The following is a 13,834-nucleotide window of genomic DNA, read 5'->3' as shown; positions in this document are numbered from 1 at the left end:
ATTCAATATTAGTTTTTATAAATCACTGTTAATTAACTTTTAAAACTAAAATAAATAGAAAACCTTAATGCGGGATTAGAACATGCAAATATAAATTCACTGTACAACAAATCAACAGCGAGAAAAACTTTACTTAAGCAGAAAACGTAGAAAAGAAGTAAAACCTCACAAAGTCATATTAAAAAGCAGTCAAAGTGTTTTTGCGGAAAAATGGCAGTGACAAATTAAACTACACTTGAAAAGAGTACTTAAAAAGTATTTAGTGAGGCTTACGGCTGAGCTTAATTAAACACGTATTAAACTTTAGCAAAGGCAGAAGGTCGGAAACAAATTGAAAAAATAACTAAAAGAGTATAAAAAGTGAATAAGTTGTCAAAGCCATAAAGGGTTACGGATGAATAAAAAAAAACGATAGCTGGCGTTAAAGTATATGCATATGTGTATATCTATATATACATACAGTCATGTACTAAAGTCTACATACAACACATACAGTGCATTTAATAACTACTGGAAATTGGGAACTTATTGATGAGTTTTGCTTATTTGTTTGTTTCTTATTTAATTAAAAAAAAACAGTTCATGAAAATGAAGAATGAACTATTCTCCTACGAAAACGGTATAAGTAAAAGTTTGAGACATTGCGAATTTTAAATATTTTTTTTATTTGTGAATTTCTTCCTCAAAATGCCACACTTTTTAATAAAAACTTTGAAAAAACTACGAGTATGTAGTCTTATAGTCCATGAAGTTTTGGTATAAGGTGGCGCAAAACTAATCATCCTATCCGCAGATTTATAATTTTTTCAAATGATACAACAAATGGAACGAATCTAATCATATTTGCGTCTTGTGAACTAGAGAGCTGCAGTATACAAACAGGTCAAAGTAAAGATTTCCATTACAAAAAATCATCTTTTTATTTACTAAAAAAGTTATTCAAAAACAAATTTACTAATTTTGTGCCACCTTGTTAAATGAAGCACATGTTCAAAGTTACCCAACAACGGTGTTGGGAGTTTACTTCTACATAAAAAAATAATTTGAGCAATCGAATTTTAAGCCGCTACAAACTTGCCCTTTGTTTTACTACAATTCAATGAGCCATAAAACTGATTACTAGAAAATTGCAAAATGATTTGAATTAATAAGTGGGCAATTTTCATAAAAAGTTGTTAAATTTCTTTTAAATTTGCACAAAGTTAGAAAAAACTACTATAAATATTAACTATTTCTTCTAAAACTGTATTTAAGGAAAATCGAAAATTTTCGGAAGACTTTTATTTAAACAAAAAACAATAACTATATCAATAAATTAGTCAATTATAAATTCGCTGTTGCTCTTTACAACCTCTTCCCACCTCTCGACCAATATATTGATGCCGTTCCGCCAAAAATAGCCTAGTCTGGTGGCAAAGAAGTTCTTGAGCCAGTTATCGAAGGTAACGCCCTTCATATGGTTTGGCAGGGACCGGAAAAGATGGTAATCGGTCAGTGCAAGGTGCGGAGAATACGGCAGATGCTGAACCCCCCATTCGAACTCTTGGAGTGTGGCTTTGACGCCTTGTGCAACATGGCGCCTGGTGTTGTCGTGAAGGAGTAGGTTTGACCAAGTCGATCAGGTCTTTTCAGTCGACTAGTGTAGCTGGGCAATGTAGATCTTCTTGTTAACCGTGGCATTCTTTTCGCGCATATCCCATTGCACCATGACCTCACCTTCTTGTGATGAAGATGCGATTTGACTCTCGGCTTTGGCATAACTCTTGGAGCCACTCACTCATTTCTTTACTTCATACTGATGTATACGCACCACTTCTTATCTCCCGTGACGATTCGGAATAAGGGCACTGTTTAAGGGCGCGTGTTTCTCGATGGCGGGCGAGATGCTGGAAAGCAATTTGAAGACAACTTTCTTTGTTTTTTTTTTTTTTTTCGTTGAGTTCGTGAGACTCCCACGCTCCCAACTTTCGGTAAATCCCATTGAATTGAGTTGATCGCAGTTTTATGATCACAGTTTACAGAAGGCTTTCTGCTGCGGGACGAGCCATCGACGTCAAAGTCGTCATTTTTGAACTTTGCAAACTATTTCCGTGCTGTATACTCTTCTAGGATTCCTTTTCCATGCACGTCGCATATGTTTCAGGCTGCTTCGGCAGCTTTTTGACCTCGAGGAAAAACTAAGAAGAGCAGGTGTCGAAAATGTTGATTTTTTTCCTCCAAGGTATTCTATTTCAAAGCCATTAACATAGTTTTGTCTAGCAAAAAGAGTTCTATCGAATGAATACTTCCCCTTTGCCAAGCAGCAAACAAATGGTTATAAAATAAAATAAAATATAGAAACGCTTTGAACTTATTCCCCAACCCAATGCATATGCACGAGTACCTGCCAAGGCAACAGTACTAAGATTAGACAATTTTTTGTTTATTCTTCCGATTCTAGGGAAGAACGAAATGCTTTGTCCCCAAATGAGGTAGAAATGAAGAAATATTTTTATTTTCACAATTCAAGGCGTGTGTTAAATAAAGCTCAAGGTAAGAAATCCCAGTACTTTTTCCCAAGCTTTTTTTGGTCAATTTGTGTTCAAGTAATACCGCCAACAGCACTTTATTCCACTTTTATGGAACTTACCGAATGAACAACCGAATTACAAAACATTTGGAGTCGACGGCGTTAGCGCAGAATTACTTAAAGAATGAGGACAAGGGGTACACAATGATTTTCATACCCTAATAAAAATAATGTGGTGCAGTGAATAAATGCCTGCAGACTGGCACTGTCAAATGGATTATAAATTGTTAAATACAAAGAGTAAACTGAGTCTGCACTACAGCCATGCCTTGCATTGTCAAGTTCTTCCTATAAGAGTCAGTCTCTTTACAAAGAGTTTATTGAGTAAAAAGACTCAATAAATTTAAGGGAAGGGAGCTAGCACTTAAATAAAATAACAAACGAGCCGCCCTTATTGCCCGCGGTATCCCATTCGTTCTAAGTTAGTCTGATGGTGTTTAATGTTGTTCCGTTATCGTATTGTACTCTCTACCTTTACGCGATACAAATTACGAAGAAAAGTATGGCTGCTATAAAGTACTTGGAGAAATACTTGATATTTACTGGTATCGGACTCATTTTAGACTCACACCGAAACGCCTTTTTGCTATTTTGCAGAGGATTGAAAACGTGCCTTGGTAATCTTCCCATTCTTCTGGCGAACTAATTTTTAAGGCTAAAATAGATGCCGCTGTATACAACTCGACCTTTGGTTTAACAAACTCTCTAATCTTTTGCTTTTGAGGAGCTTTCTCTCCCAAGCTTTAAAGTAAATATGTTTGAGACTTGAGTCCAAAGTTGTGGCTATGTATAGCAATGCTTTTATTAGAGTTCTCTCTATGCAGCCGAACCGATTTATCAGCTCCAATGTACCAGTATTGGCACATCACTGCATCAAAATTCATGTGATTTCAAACAAAACTTCTTGAAAGAGAACTACTAAGTGTAAGTAAATACTCCAACCGCGTACTTGATACCCGCTTGAGTACTTTCGTGAATGACTCAAGTACAAAAAGTACTCTGCACTTTAACAAAGTTTCGAGTATTTACACACAGTTACTCGTATCGGGACAACACTAGTGGTGTTATTACTTAAAAACTCTTTATTTGAAAATCAAGATATCCTTTGTAATAATTTAAATTTAAACCAAAATTCCTCAGTCAGCATCACAGTGGGGAAGAAGTTTGAGCTCCTGTTATCGCTTACATTGTATCGAACACGAGAAAACAAACAAAAGATTTTTTTATTTTCAATTGGTCAAAATATTTTCAAAAGCGTCATTTAACTTGACAGAATACTAGTTTTTATTTCCGCAATCTCTTGTGTATTGAGTGATGCTAAAAAAACATACACGGGTGTCAGTGAGTATGTATGTGTGTATCTATGTGAATCTCTCAAATACTGTCAGCATTCTGTAGGACTGCAAAATAACATTTGAGCCATAAAACTAATACAAAACCATTCTATGGCTCCCTTGATAAATGCATTTTTGTATCTGCTGTGAAGTGCATGTGTGTGTATGTGTGTATACATGTGTGTGTGCAGGTATGTATGTTTGTTTAATGGAAAAATACAACAAAGCCATATGCAACACGATTTCATTTCATTTTAGCCAGAAGTACTGTTGTATTTGTTCTTATGTATTTTGACTGATCCCTCGCCAGTTTATTTTATCAAACACTTTTACTGTAAATATTGTAGTAATACTGAAAATCGAGAAAAACGCCAGCAATTCCATATATCTTCATTTGATGTTATAAATTTACTCTGTTCTTTTGTTTTTTTTTACATTTTTCTATTCAACAACTCAACTTAACTGCGCCGCCGGTACACAATCGCATCAACATCATCAACATATCAACACTATTTTTGCTGGCAACACTCACCGATGTATTCAACTTGTGGCCATCGGACTTTGCAACATCTGTGTGTCGTTTGTGCAGCAAACTGTACTGTTGGCAATACAACATATGCACACGGACAGACATTTAAATTGGATTGTAAAACACAATGTGTCTGCGAGGTAAGTTGACAAAAGGGAGTAAGTCAGAGGGGTGGGGCGCTGAGAGAAGGAGTGAAAATTATTACAGATGCAAAATATTCTGCGGTCAACCTCTGAAAAGAGTATTCCGAGATTAGACTCAATTTATTATTAATTCGAGAATTACGAATCGCTTCTTCGAAGTTTCAAAGTAAGCACTCGCACACAAGGTCAATGGCGTAATGTGAAGACCACAGCTTGAAATTCCGTTTCAAGTCTGTTCGCGGGCATGTGAATTTTTCAAATCAAATAAAAAGTTACTTGGAAAATGTACATTAAAAAAAAATTTAAGATTAAAATTTACAAAGTTTGAACGGAAAAAATAATAAATAAATTTGTTTGCTTGTGCCAAGATTTGCACTTCGGAGCTTAAATGAGGTACATTAACTCTATAAAGCACCAACAGCGTCACATAGAAATGTCAAATTTCGAAACCGTTTCGAGACTAGTCTTGCCTTATACCCATTCGGGTTCAAAAGGCTACAATTAGTATTTTTATAGTACAAACTCAAACAGATGGAAACAGTTCATTTATATATATAAAAGAACTAAAATGGGCAGTATCAGTATGTTACTTTGCGCTACTGCCCCCGGACACAACCGGGACAAGTCGCATTTATTGCAGGGTAGCAATACAGACATACGTACGAGTATGTGTGACTATGTATTTGTTTATATTTATTTACAAATGTGTATTAGCTTATATGTTACTGTGTGCTCTTCTCTCTTCATTCAATTTACTGTTGTTATTGTACCAATTGCTGTGTTTCCTGCACTTTTCCCATTTATGCCTTTTATTTTTGTTTTTCTTTCTTTATTATGTCCCCATTTCATTTATAGGTAAGCATTTTATTTTTTAATCGTAAGGTGTCTGTTAGAAATAACTCAAATAAAAGATACTGATTTCCCTAATGATTTGGAAATTAGTGAAAATTACAAAAACAGTTTGGTAGACCATCTGGCGATCTTGCCAACTTAATTTTTGCAGAATATCACGAATCTTTTTTTGCCCCAAATTTTATTGCAAATCTAACTTTTTTCAATTTGAGGAACACTTTGATTTGACTGTCTCTATAACAGCTCATTATGAGTTCTTGAACATTGAAAACAAGAATACTTCAACCGGGCACCACTTCTCTTAGTCTCAGAATACTCTACGAAACAGATGCAGTGAAGAAATGTATTATTAAACCATATTGAGAAAGTTTAGTAATAATTATGGGTAAAGATGTATCAAAAACTAGATCTATTAATAATAAGTTTGAGAGATTTCCATAGGTTACGATCTATTCAATCGAATAATCGATACACCAGCCGATCGCTGCAGCTGACACAGAGTAGCCTTCCTGGAAACTTGAAATTAATATTAATGGCAACTTATCTACAACTTTTGAGCCTTTTTCAAAATTTCCAAATTGCGAAAAATGTGCGGATTTCAAATGTCACTACTACAATTGTCATTGTCTTACATAATGAACTTCAAAAGCATCAAGAATTTTCGTGCGATTTTCTTGATTTCTGATACGTTTCGTGCCTTTAAAGCCTATCCACAACAGTGTGTACAGGTGGTTATTTATGTACAAACCATTTTCTGAAATCTTATGCATCGGCAGGTCGGCTGACTAAGAGATCTTACTGGACATTGAGAGTTCAGAAATTTTAGCTTTAGTCTGTGACGGGGTCTAATGATGTTAGTAGAGTTTGTTTATTGCGCAAGTTCAAACTGGGTTCAGTGGATACCGAAGTTGTAAGTAAAATATATGGATCCTTTGGAGGTGATACAATTAGTAAGCGAATAGTAATAAGTGGTTTCAGATTTTCAAATTTTTCCAAACCTCAAGCAGAGCAGCATGAAATCTTACACAGCAAAGATGCTAGTGGAGATGATTTATTCCCTCGGATAGGAGATTTTGTTTTTTTGTATGTGTACCGTACAAACGCTTCTTTGTCAGATCATCATCTACATATTTTTTGATCAGGTTAGTAGGTTCCAAGAAAACGGATTTTTGGCACATATTTTTTCTATGGTAACATGGGCAAATCTTCTGGATTACTTAAATATTTTTTAAGGCCAATAAAAGGTGGGAAAGCAATACTTTGGGACTCTCCTCAGATTGAGGAGAGAAGCAATGGAACTGATCGTACGTCCAAAATAGCATTTAATCATTAGCACGTTGTTATAGAAGGTGACTCAGAATTAATCCTTGTGCTGGAATAACTTTTTTTAAAGAAAAAGGAAAATTAGTTTCGAGTAATGGCAATTTTTATTTTGTCCTATACGCGTTCCATTCTTGTATAGAACAACTGTCTAGTTCACAATTTTCAAATATGATTGACGTATAACGCCATTTGGAAAAATTATAAAGCCTTGCGCCACCTTGTATTATATTTATTAGAAGCTTGTAATTGAGATATATAGCATCAACCACTAACTCCAACTTGAACTCGAAGAATATGTGTGTCAATATGGAAAAAAAACAATAGAAGTTCCTCTAAAACAGCCACTATTTTGGCACCAAGGGCCTTTCCCTGCAGGGTTACTATGCACCCATACATGTATAACATAAGTCTATATGTGTGTGGTTTATGGCGCATCGTCAATGGAATAAATGCCAAAGCGTATTAGAGTAAATTGAATTTATGTGGCAATAGGATTTACTTGGCATGATGAAGTGGCAAAGGAGACACCGGAATGAATGAAAATTGGCACCACCTACAGGTGCACAATGGCATTGATATAAAGAGATAAAAATGTATTGAATTGAGAAATGTTTATAGTCTATCAGTATAATGAAAAAATGCCAACGTGTTTAGGCAGTAGCGACAGGAAATACGTTTGCATATTGTCAAGCAATATTGCAACTTGTGGGGCAAGGATTACAGTAAATGCATCAGATACGAAGTACAATTGTGCACTGGTCCTTTTTTTTAATAAACATGAAAGAGCTTTCCTTTGTTAATACATTTGCTAACATTTCCTTACATTTGACAACTTGTCACTTAACATTTGTTGCATCCTCAAACGTGTTAGCACTTTGCTTTGCTTGATCCTCATAGGCTCAGCTAATATAATTTGTGGTGTGAACTTGTAAATGAGGCGACCATGTACGCACATTTCCAATTAACTCATGGTGAAGAGACAATAACTGACCGTTAACCGGCTCTCAGCGAATTTGAAAGAATGAGATGATTGGTTAGCGTCACATGGATCATAAATGAGTCTTGTTTACGAAACAACTGAGATTTTATTGGTGGCATACGATAAAAAAACAAAAATAACGCAGCCATTACTCCTATTACTCAGTTGCCGTCTGACAAACAACTGATTGAGCGAGTGTGAGAATACTTGTGAAATGAGCGGGCAGAATTCCGCTGCTGAGTCCGGTATAACGTAGCAGTCGAAGTTACTCTCACGCAGTAGTTCAGGTAGTACTCCCTCATACCTCGGTTCCGCCGCTCTCTGTAAGCTAAACATGCTGATGGTAGCTGTGTTCGAATGGACAATGATCGCGATGCGAATAACAATTTTGCATGCAATTGCAGAAACGTTGATGTGATCCTGATAGAAATCTGGTTCAATTTATGATCCATTCCATTCGCTTTGCTTTTCGTCATTAGTTTGGCAGGACAGCCTTTTGCAATTGGTAACACCAACAGTAAATGTATGAATAAACAAGAAGTAAATTAGAAAAGTTTTCATTTCTGAGATAAATTTAACGCGGAATAGAGTTTTTTTAGCTACGCCATTACGCATTAGAATTATGGCAAATTTATAGCTCTTGAAAAACGTCGATTTTTAGTTGAAATTTGGTTTCCTTGGAAATGTGTATTATTTGCATTCTTTTATTAATGTTTCATCTTCAATGTTAGCATATTTTGAACAGCAAGTGTTACCTAGAATACATCCACATACAATAATTTTAACCATTAAACCCAATTCTGTATTTTTCTTGAAATCAAAGAATCGTCTGAATCATGTTTTAAGTATACCGAATGCATTTTCCACAATTCTTGTGGAAAAATATAACAAATTGTTTAGGTTTCTTCTTCTTCGTAACACCAAAACAGAAGTTTTATATCGGCGCTGTCAACACAAGTAAAAGAGATCTCAGTACTTCAATAGTAACGTGCTGAATTTCAATGCGTTCTGCAATCGTTCAATTTCCCATGCAATTCTCTATGACGAAAGCTCATGCAGCACCAAAAAGTGGTGCATAATTAATTAAGCTTTCGACTCTTACAACCCTACAAATGAGCAACGAACAACATTTTTTATAATAAAAATGGGCAAACATACGGCAGCCGGAAAGTATTTTCCTTTAAATTGTTATCGATTCCCAAAATACCCGACGGTTTATTCATAGCTCTGTATGAAATTACTTTTCCTCTTTCTTTAAATACAACATACTTCTTTCCCTAAATACAGTACACTACATAGACATTTCACAAAGTTTAAGCAAACAAAAGTAGGCCGAAATATTCGAAGTCCCTTCGTCACCACCAGTATATTTTATCTCGCTTAAAATCATAGGTTCCTCGCTCTCATACATTTTTTTTCTTTGGATTAGGCGTCTTTTATTGATAACCGAAGAGTCAAATTTGTATCTTCCGTTGTGCGAATATTCTTTCTTTTTTTTGTAGCCTTAAATTCTATGAATTTCCTAGTTTTTATTTCCCAGTATAAAAATGTTGAATTCAAATATAATTTTCTGTATGTAATTAATTTAAATTGCCTGTAAGTAAATGAAAAATATGTTTCTTTTCGAAATAAAAATAAAATACCGTTTCGAAAAACTGTTTTAAATGGAACACTCAGAATGCACGATTGAGTGTTCGAGTCACTGTATATCTACAATACATTGTTTTAAAGCTAATAAATTTCGTAATTTCACCTTTGACCGTGGCCAATTATCGTCACCATGCTCTTAATTATTCGTTGAATTTCCTTACCTCGTTCAAACCCGTATGCACATATGTATGTGTACGTATATGAATATTATTATTTCAAAAAAGCGAACAGTTAATGCATTCGAGTCCTCCTTCCTTAGTCAGACAGAGACTTGACCGAGTGAAGGAAATTCAATGGAAAATTAAGGCATCCTGACTACTGCAACAAAGGAAACACAAGGTTCGCAGGCCTTGGCTCCACAGGCTCTTTAATACTACCATAGCGCACAGCCCACTAAAAGCTATTCAATTTGGTTACGCTCTTTATTTTTTGGGCGTAATGATTGCACAACTACCCATTATAGTCATTATTACTTTTCCTTTTTCACATTTCCACTATATTTTGTTTATTATTACTCACCCCATTTGCATTGCCTGTTAGTTTACGTCTGTTGCGGTCACTGTGATTCCCATTCAACTTTTCATTCATTTCCTCAGGCACAGACTTTCTTATTTGCAAATTCCCTCTACTTATACATTTTTTTCATACTTACTCCGTGTTTTCGCGCGCATAACTGTACACACTCGTGCAGATGGGTATGCATATACTTATGCATTGATTTATTCCTTATTAATATAATTTTTTCTTTATTCTTTACATCCGTTGCCTTAACCTTGATTTTTTGCACTCTTTCCACATTTTTTCCGTTTTCTTAATATATTATTCCCATACTTAGTCGTAAGATAATTATTTTACTTTCTTATGATGCTTCATTGTTTCACATCATACAATTGTGTTGTTATATGTATGTATGTATTGTGTGCATATGCATATACTTGACTGTAAGAGTTCTCGTTATTTTCTATCTGCACAGAATGGTCGCCACGCCTGTTCATCGCTGTGTCCGAAGGAGCAACTGCCGGCGCCAGAGGATACGATGTCTTGCAGATCGCCACGTCTGGTGGAGGTGCCAGGACATTGCTGCAAAATGTGGCTTTGTGAGAATCCCACAGCTGATGGTAAGTGTCTAAGAAATAATAGTGGCCACACAAAATCAAATACAATGGAAAAAAACATAATTTTTGGAAATTTAGCAAATATTTATTCACTAAAATAGAAAAAAAACTGAAGTGTATACAGTGTGCGTCATCTTTTATGACGGTATGAAAACATTGAATAACTTTGAAAAAACAACGGATTTGTGTGAGTGAGGTACTTTTATTTGGATTGGTTATCACAATTTATTAGAACCATTTTTTGAATACAATATCAATCAAGTGGCCACCTTTATTAGCAATCACAAACTGCGATCTTTTTTCTGCATTTGTCATCACCTTGTCAAGCATTTCGGGTTTTATAGCGTCGATTTCGGTGTAAAACTACCCATGGTTGAAATTGTACTGAATTGGCGTATCGAAAACATGTATGTTGAAGTCGATCGGTTGGTATATGACAACGTTATTCAGCGTTTACATACCGACATAAAAGATGCCGTACCCTGTACATTTCTTGCTAAGTTCTTTTTTTATTTATTTTCGACTATAAGCTGGAGTTGAGTAAGTTGGCACATTCAAAAAGCACTCAAGGTGCATATTACATACAAGGGTTACTTTTTATATGAATATCTGGCACACCTAGTATTGTCAAGAGGATGGTTCCATGTGTAGAAGTCCACGCAAGTGGGGAAAGTTACTGATCGCCATTCACTTGGGAATGGCCAGGACGATTCTTCTGCATATGGTTCAAGCAGCTCACAACGGCCGGGATTAGCCCACGTATCCTCTGGGTAGCTTCCGAACACCCGTTCGGGAGTGAGCTAACGTGAGAAGGCGAAACATTCCAGGATAGCTGGTTGTGCGTTGGGTTTGGGACCCGCCACTTAAAAATCCCCCCCCAATGAAAAGTTTGAAAAAGCCTCGGATGAGACCTCCCTATGCTGATGATGACCCCTGCAAACGAAATAAGGAATATGATTTGAGGGCATGCACCTGGAATGTCCGGTCCCTTAATGGGGAAGGTGCCTCTGCCCGGCTGGTTGATGTCCTCGTGAGAGTAAAGGCTGACATCACTGCCATCCAAGAGATGCGATGGACGGGGCAAGGTAAGAAAAACATAGGACCTTGCGACGTCTACTACAGCTGCCATGTAAAGGAGCGCAAATTCGGTGTCGGATTTGTTGTGGGAGAGAGACTTCGTCGCCAAGTACTGTCGTTCACTCCGGTGGACGAGCGTCTCGCAACAATCCGCATCAAAGCCCGTTTTTTTAACATATCGCTAATTTGCGCCCACGCCCCGACGGAAGAGAAGGACGATGCGACCAAAGATTCTTTCTATGAGCGCCTGGAACGCTCCTATGAGCGCTGCCCCCGCCACGACATAAAAATCGTGCTTGGCGACTTCAACGCCAGGGTGGGCAAGGAGGGAATTTTTGGTCCCACAGTCGGAAAATTCAGCCTGCACAACGAAACATCCGGTAACGGACAGAGGCTGATCGACTTCGCCGGGGCCCGAAACATGGTAGTCTGCAGCACCAGATTCCAGCATAAGAAGATTCACCAAGCCACCTGGCTGTCTCCTGATCGAAAAACACGAAACCAGATCGATCATGTTGTGATAGATGGAAGACACGCTTCTAGTGTATTAGATGTACGGACGATCCGAGGACCCAACATCGACTCGGATCACTACCTTGTTGCAGCCAAACTGCGCACACGCCTCTGTGCAGCAAAAAACGTACATCTACCTACGCAAAGAATGTTCGACATCGAAAAGCTGCAATCACAACAGACAGCCAGAAGATTCGCCACTCGACTCTCACTCCTGCTCTCAGAGAGTACTGCCCAACAAACCGGCATCCACGAACAATGGAGCAACATTTCTCGTTCTCTACGTACCGCCGCCGAAGAAGAAATCGGATTCCGGCGAGCCCGAAAAAACAATTGGTACGACGAGGAATGTCATGCTGCCGCAGAAAGAAAGGATGCCGCCTATAGAGCCACGCTGCGATCGGGCGCAACGCGAGCCATGTGGGATCGCTACAGAGAGCTGAAAAAGGAAGAGAGACGTATTATCCGAAAGAAGAAACGAGAGGCCGAAATACGTGAGTGCGAAGAGCTTGAGATGCTGGCCAACAGGAACAACGCCCGAAAATTCTACCAGAAAGTTCGGCGGCTTACAGAAGGTTTTAAGACCGGGGCGTTTTCCTGTAAGAACAAAGACGGCGAACTGGTGACTGACGTACAGAGCAATCTTAAATTATGGAGGGAACACTTCTCGAACTTATTAAACAGTGACAGCTGCGCATGTCACCGAGAAAGTGAAGATCCCGATACCCCAATCGTTGACGACGGAATTGTCGTTCCGCTGCCCGATCATGACGAGGTGAGAATAGCGATAACGCGGCTAAAGAACAACAAAGCCGCGGGCGCCGACGGACTGCCGGCTGAGCTATTCAAACATGGCGGCGAGGAGCTGGTAAGGTGCATGCATCAGCTTCTATGCAAAATATGGTCGGATGAAAGCATGCCTGCCGATTGGAATTTAAGTGTACTCTGCCCAATCCATAAGAAGGGCGATCCTGCAATTTGTGCCAATTACCGCGGGATTAGTCTTCTAAATATCGCCTATAAGGTTCTAGCGAGCGTATTGTGTGAAAGGCTGAAGCCCACCGTCAACCAACTGATTGGGCCTTATCAGTGTGGCTTCAGACCTGGAAGGTCTACCATCGACCAAATATTCTCAATACGCCAAATCTTGGAAAAGACCCATGAAAGGAGAATCGACACACACCATCTTTTCGTCGACTTCAAAGCTGCATTCGACAGTACGGAAAGGAGTTACCTGTATGCCGCGATGTCTGAATTTGGTATCCCCGCAAAACTAATACGGCTATGTAAGATGACGTTGCTCAACACCAGCAGCGCCGTCAGAATTGGGAAGGACCTCTCCGAGCCGTTTGATACCAAACGAGGTTTCAGACAGGGTGACTCGCTGTCGTGTGACTTCTTTAACCTGATGTTGGAGAGCATCGTACGAGCCGCAGAACTTAATCGCTCAGGCACAATTTTTTATAAGAGCGTACAATTGTTGGCGTATGCCGATGATATCGACATCATCGGCCTTAAGAACCGCGTTGTTAGTTCTGCTTTCTCAAAACTGTATAAAGAGGCAAAGCGAATGGGTTTGGTGGTGAACGAGGACAAAACGAAGTACCTCCTGTCTTCAAACAAACAGTCGGCGCACTCGCGTATCGGCACCCACGTCACTGTAGACAGTTATAATTTCGAGGTTGTAAAAGACTTCGTCTATTTAGGAACCAGCATTAACACCGATAACAATGTCAGCCTTGAAATCCAA

General features: G+C 38.2%; 1 protein-coding gene across 1 annotated transcript in view; it reads left to right on the top strand.

The window, feature by feature from the left end:
• LOC128862587 (transcription factor mef2A) overlaps window positions 1–13,834 on the top strand; it is a 170,412-nt gene that overhangs the window by 122,455 nt on the left and 34,123 nt on the right. The window contains exons 4-5 of the mRNA XM_054101310.1: window positions 4,493–4,572; window positions 10,353–10,497. Of these exons, the coding sequence (XP_053957285.1) occupies window positions 4,493–4,572; window positions 10,353–10,497 (225 nt within the window). The remainder of the gene's footprint in view (window positions 1–4,492; window positions 4,573–10,352; window positions 10,498–13,834) is intronic.

Source organism: Anastrepha ludens, chromosome 4 (assembly GCF_028408465.1).
Source record: "Anastrepha ludens isolate Willacy chromosome 4, idAnaLude1.1, whole genome shotgun sequence".
Classification (NCBI taxonomy): domain Eukaryota; kingdom Metazoa; phylum Arthropoda; class Insecta; order Diptera; family Tephritidae; genus Anastrepha; species Anastrepha ludens.
The sequence above is the reverse complement of the archived record's forward strand: the minus strand, read 5'-3'. Positions and strand labels throughout refer to the sequence as shown.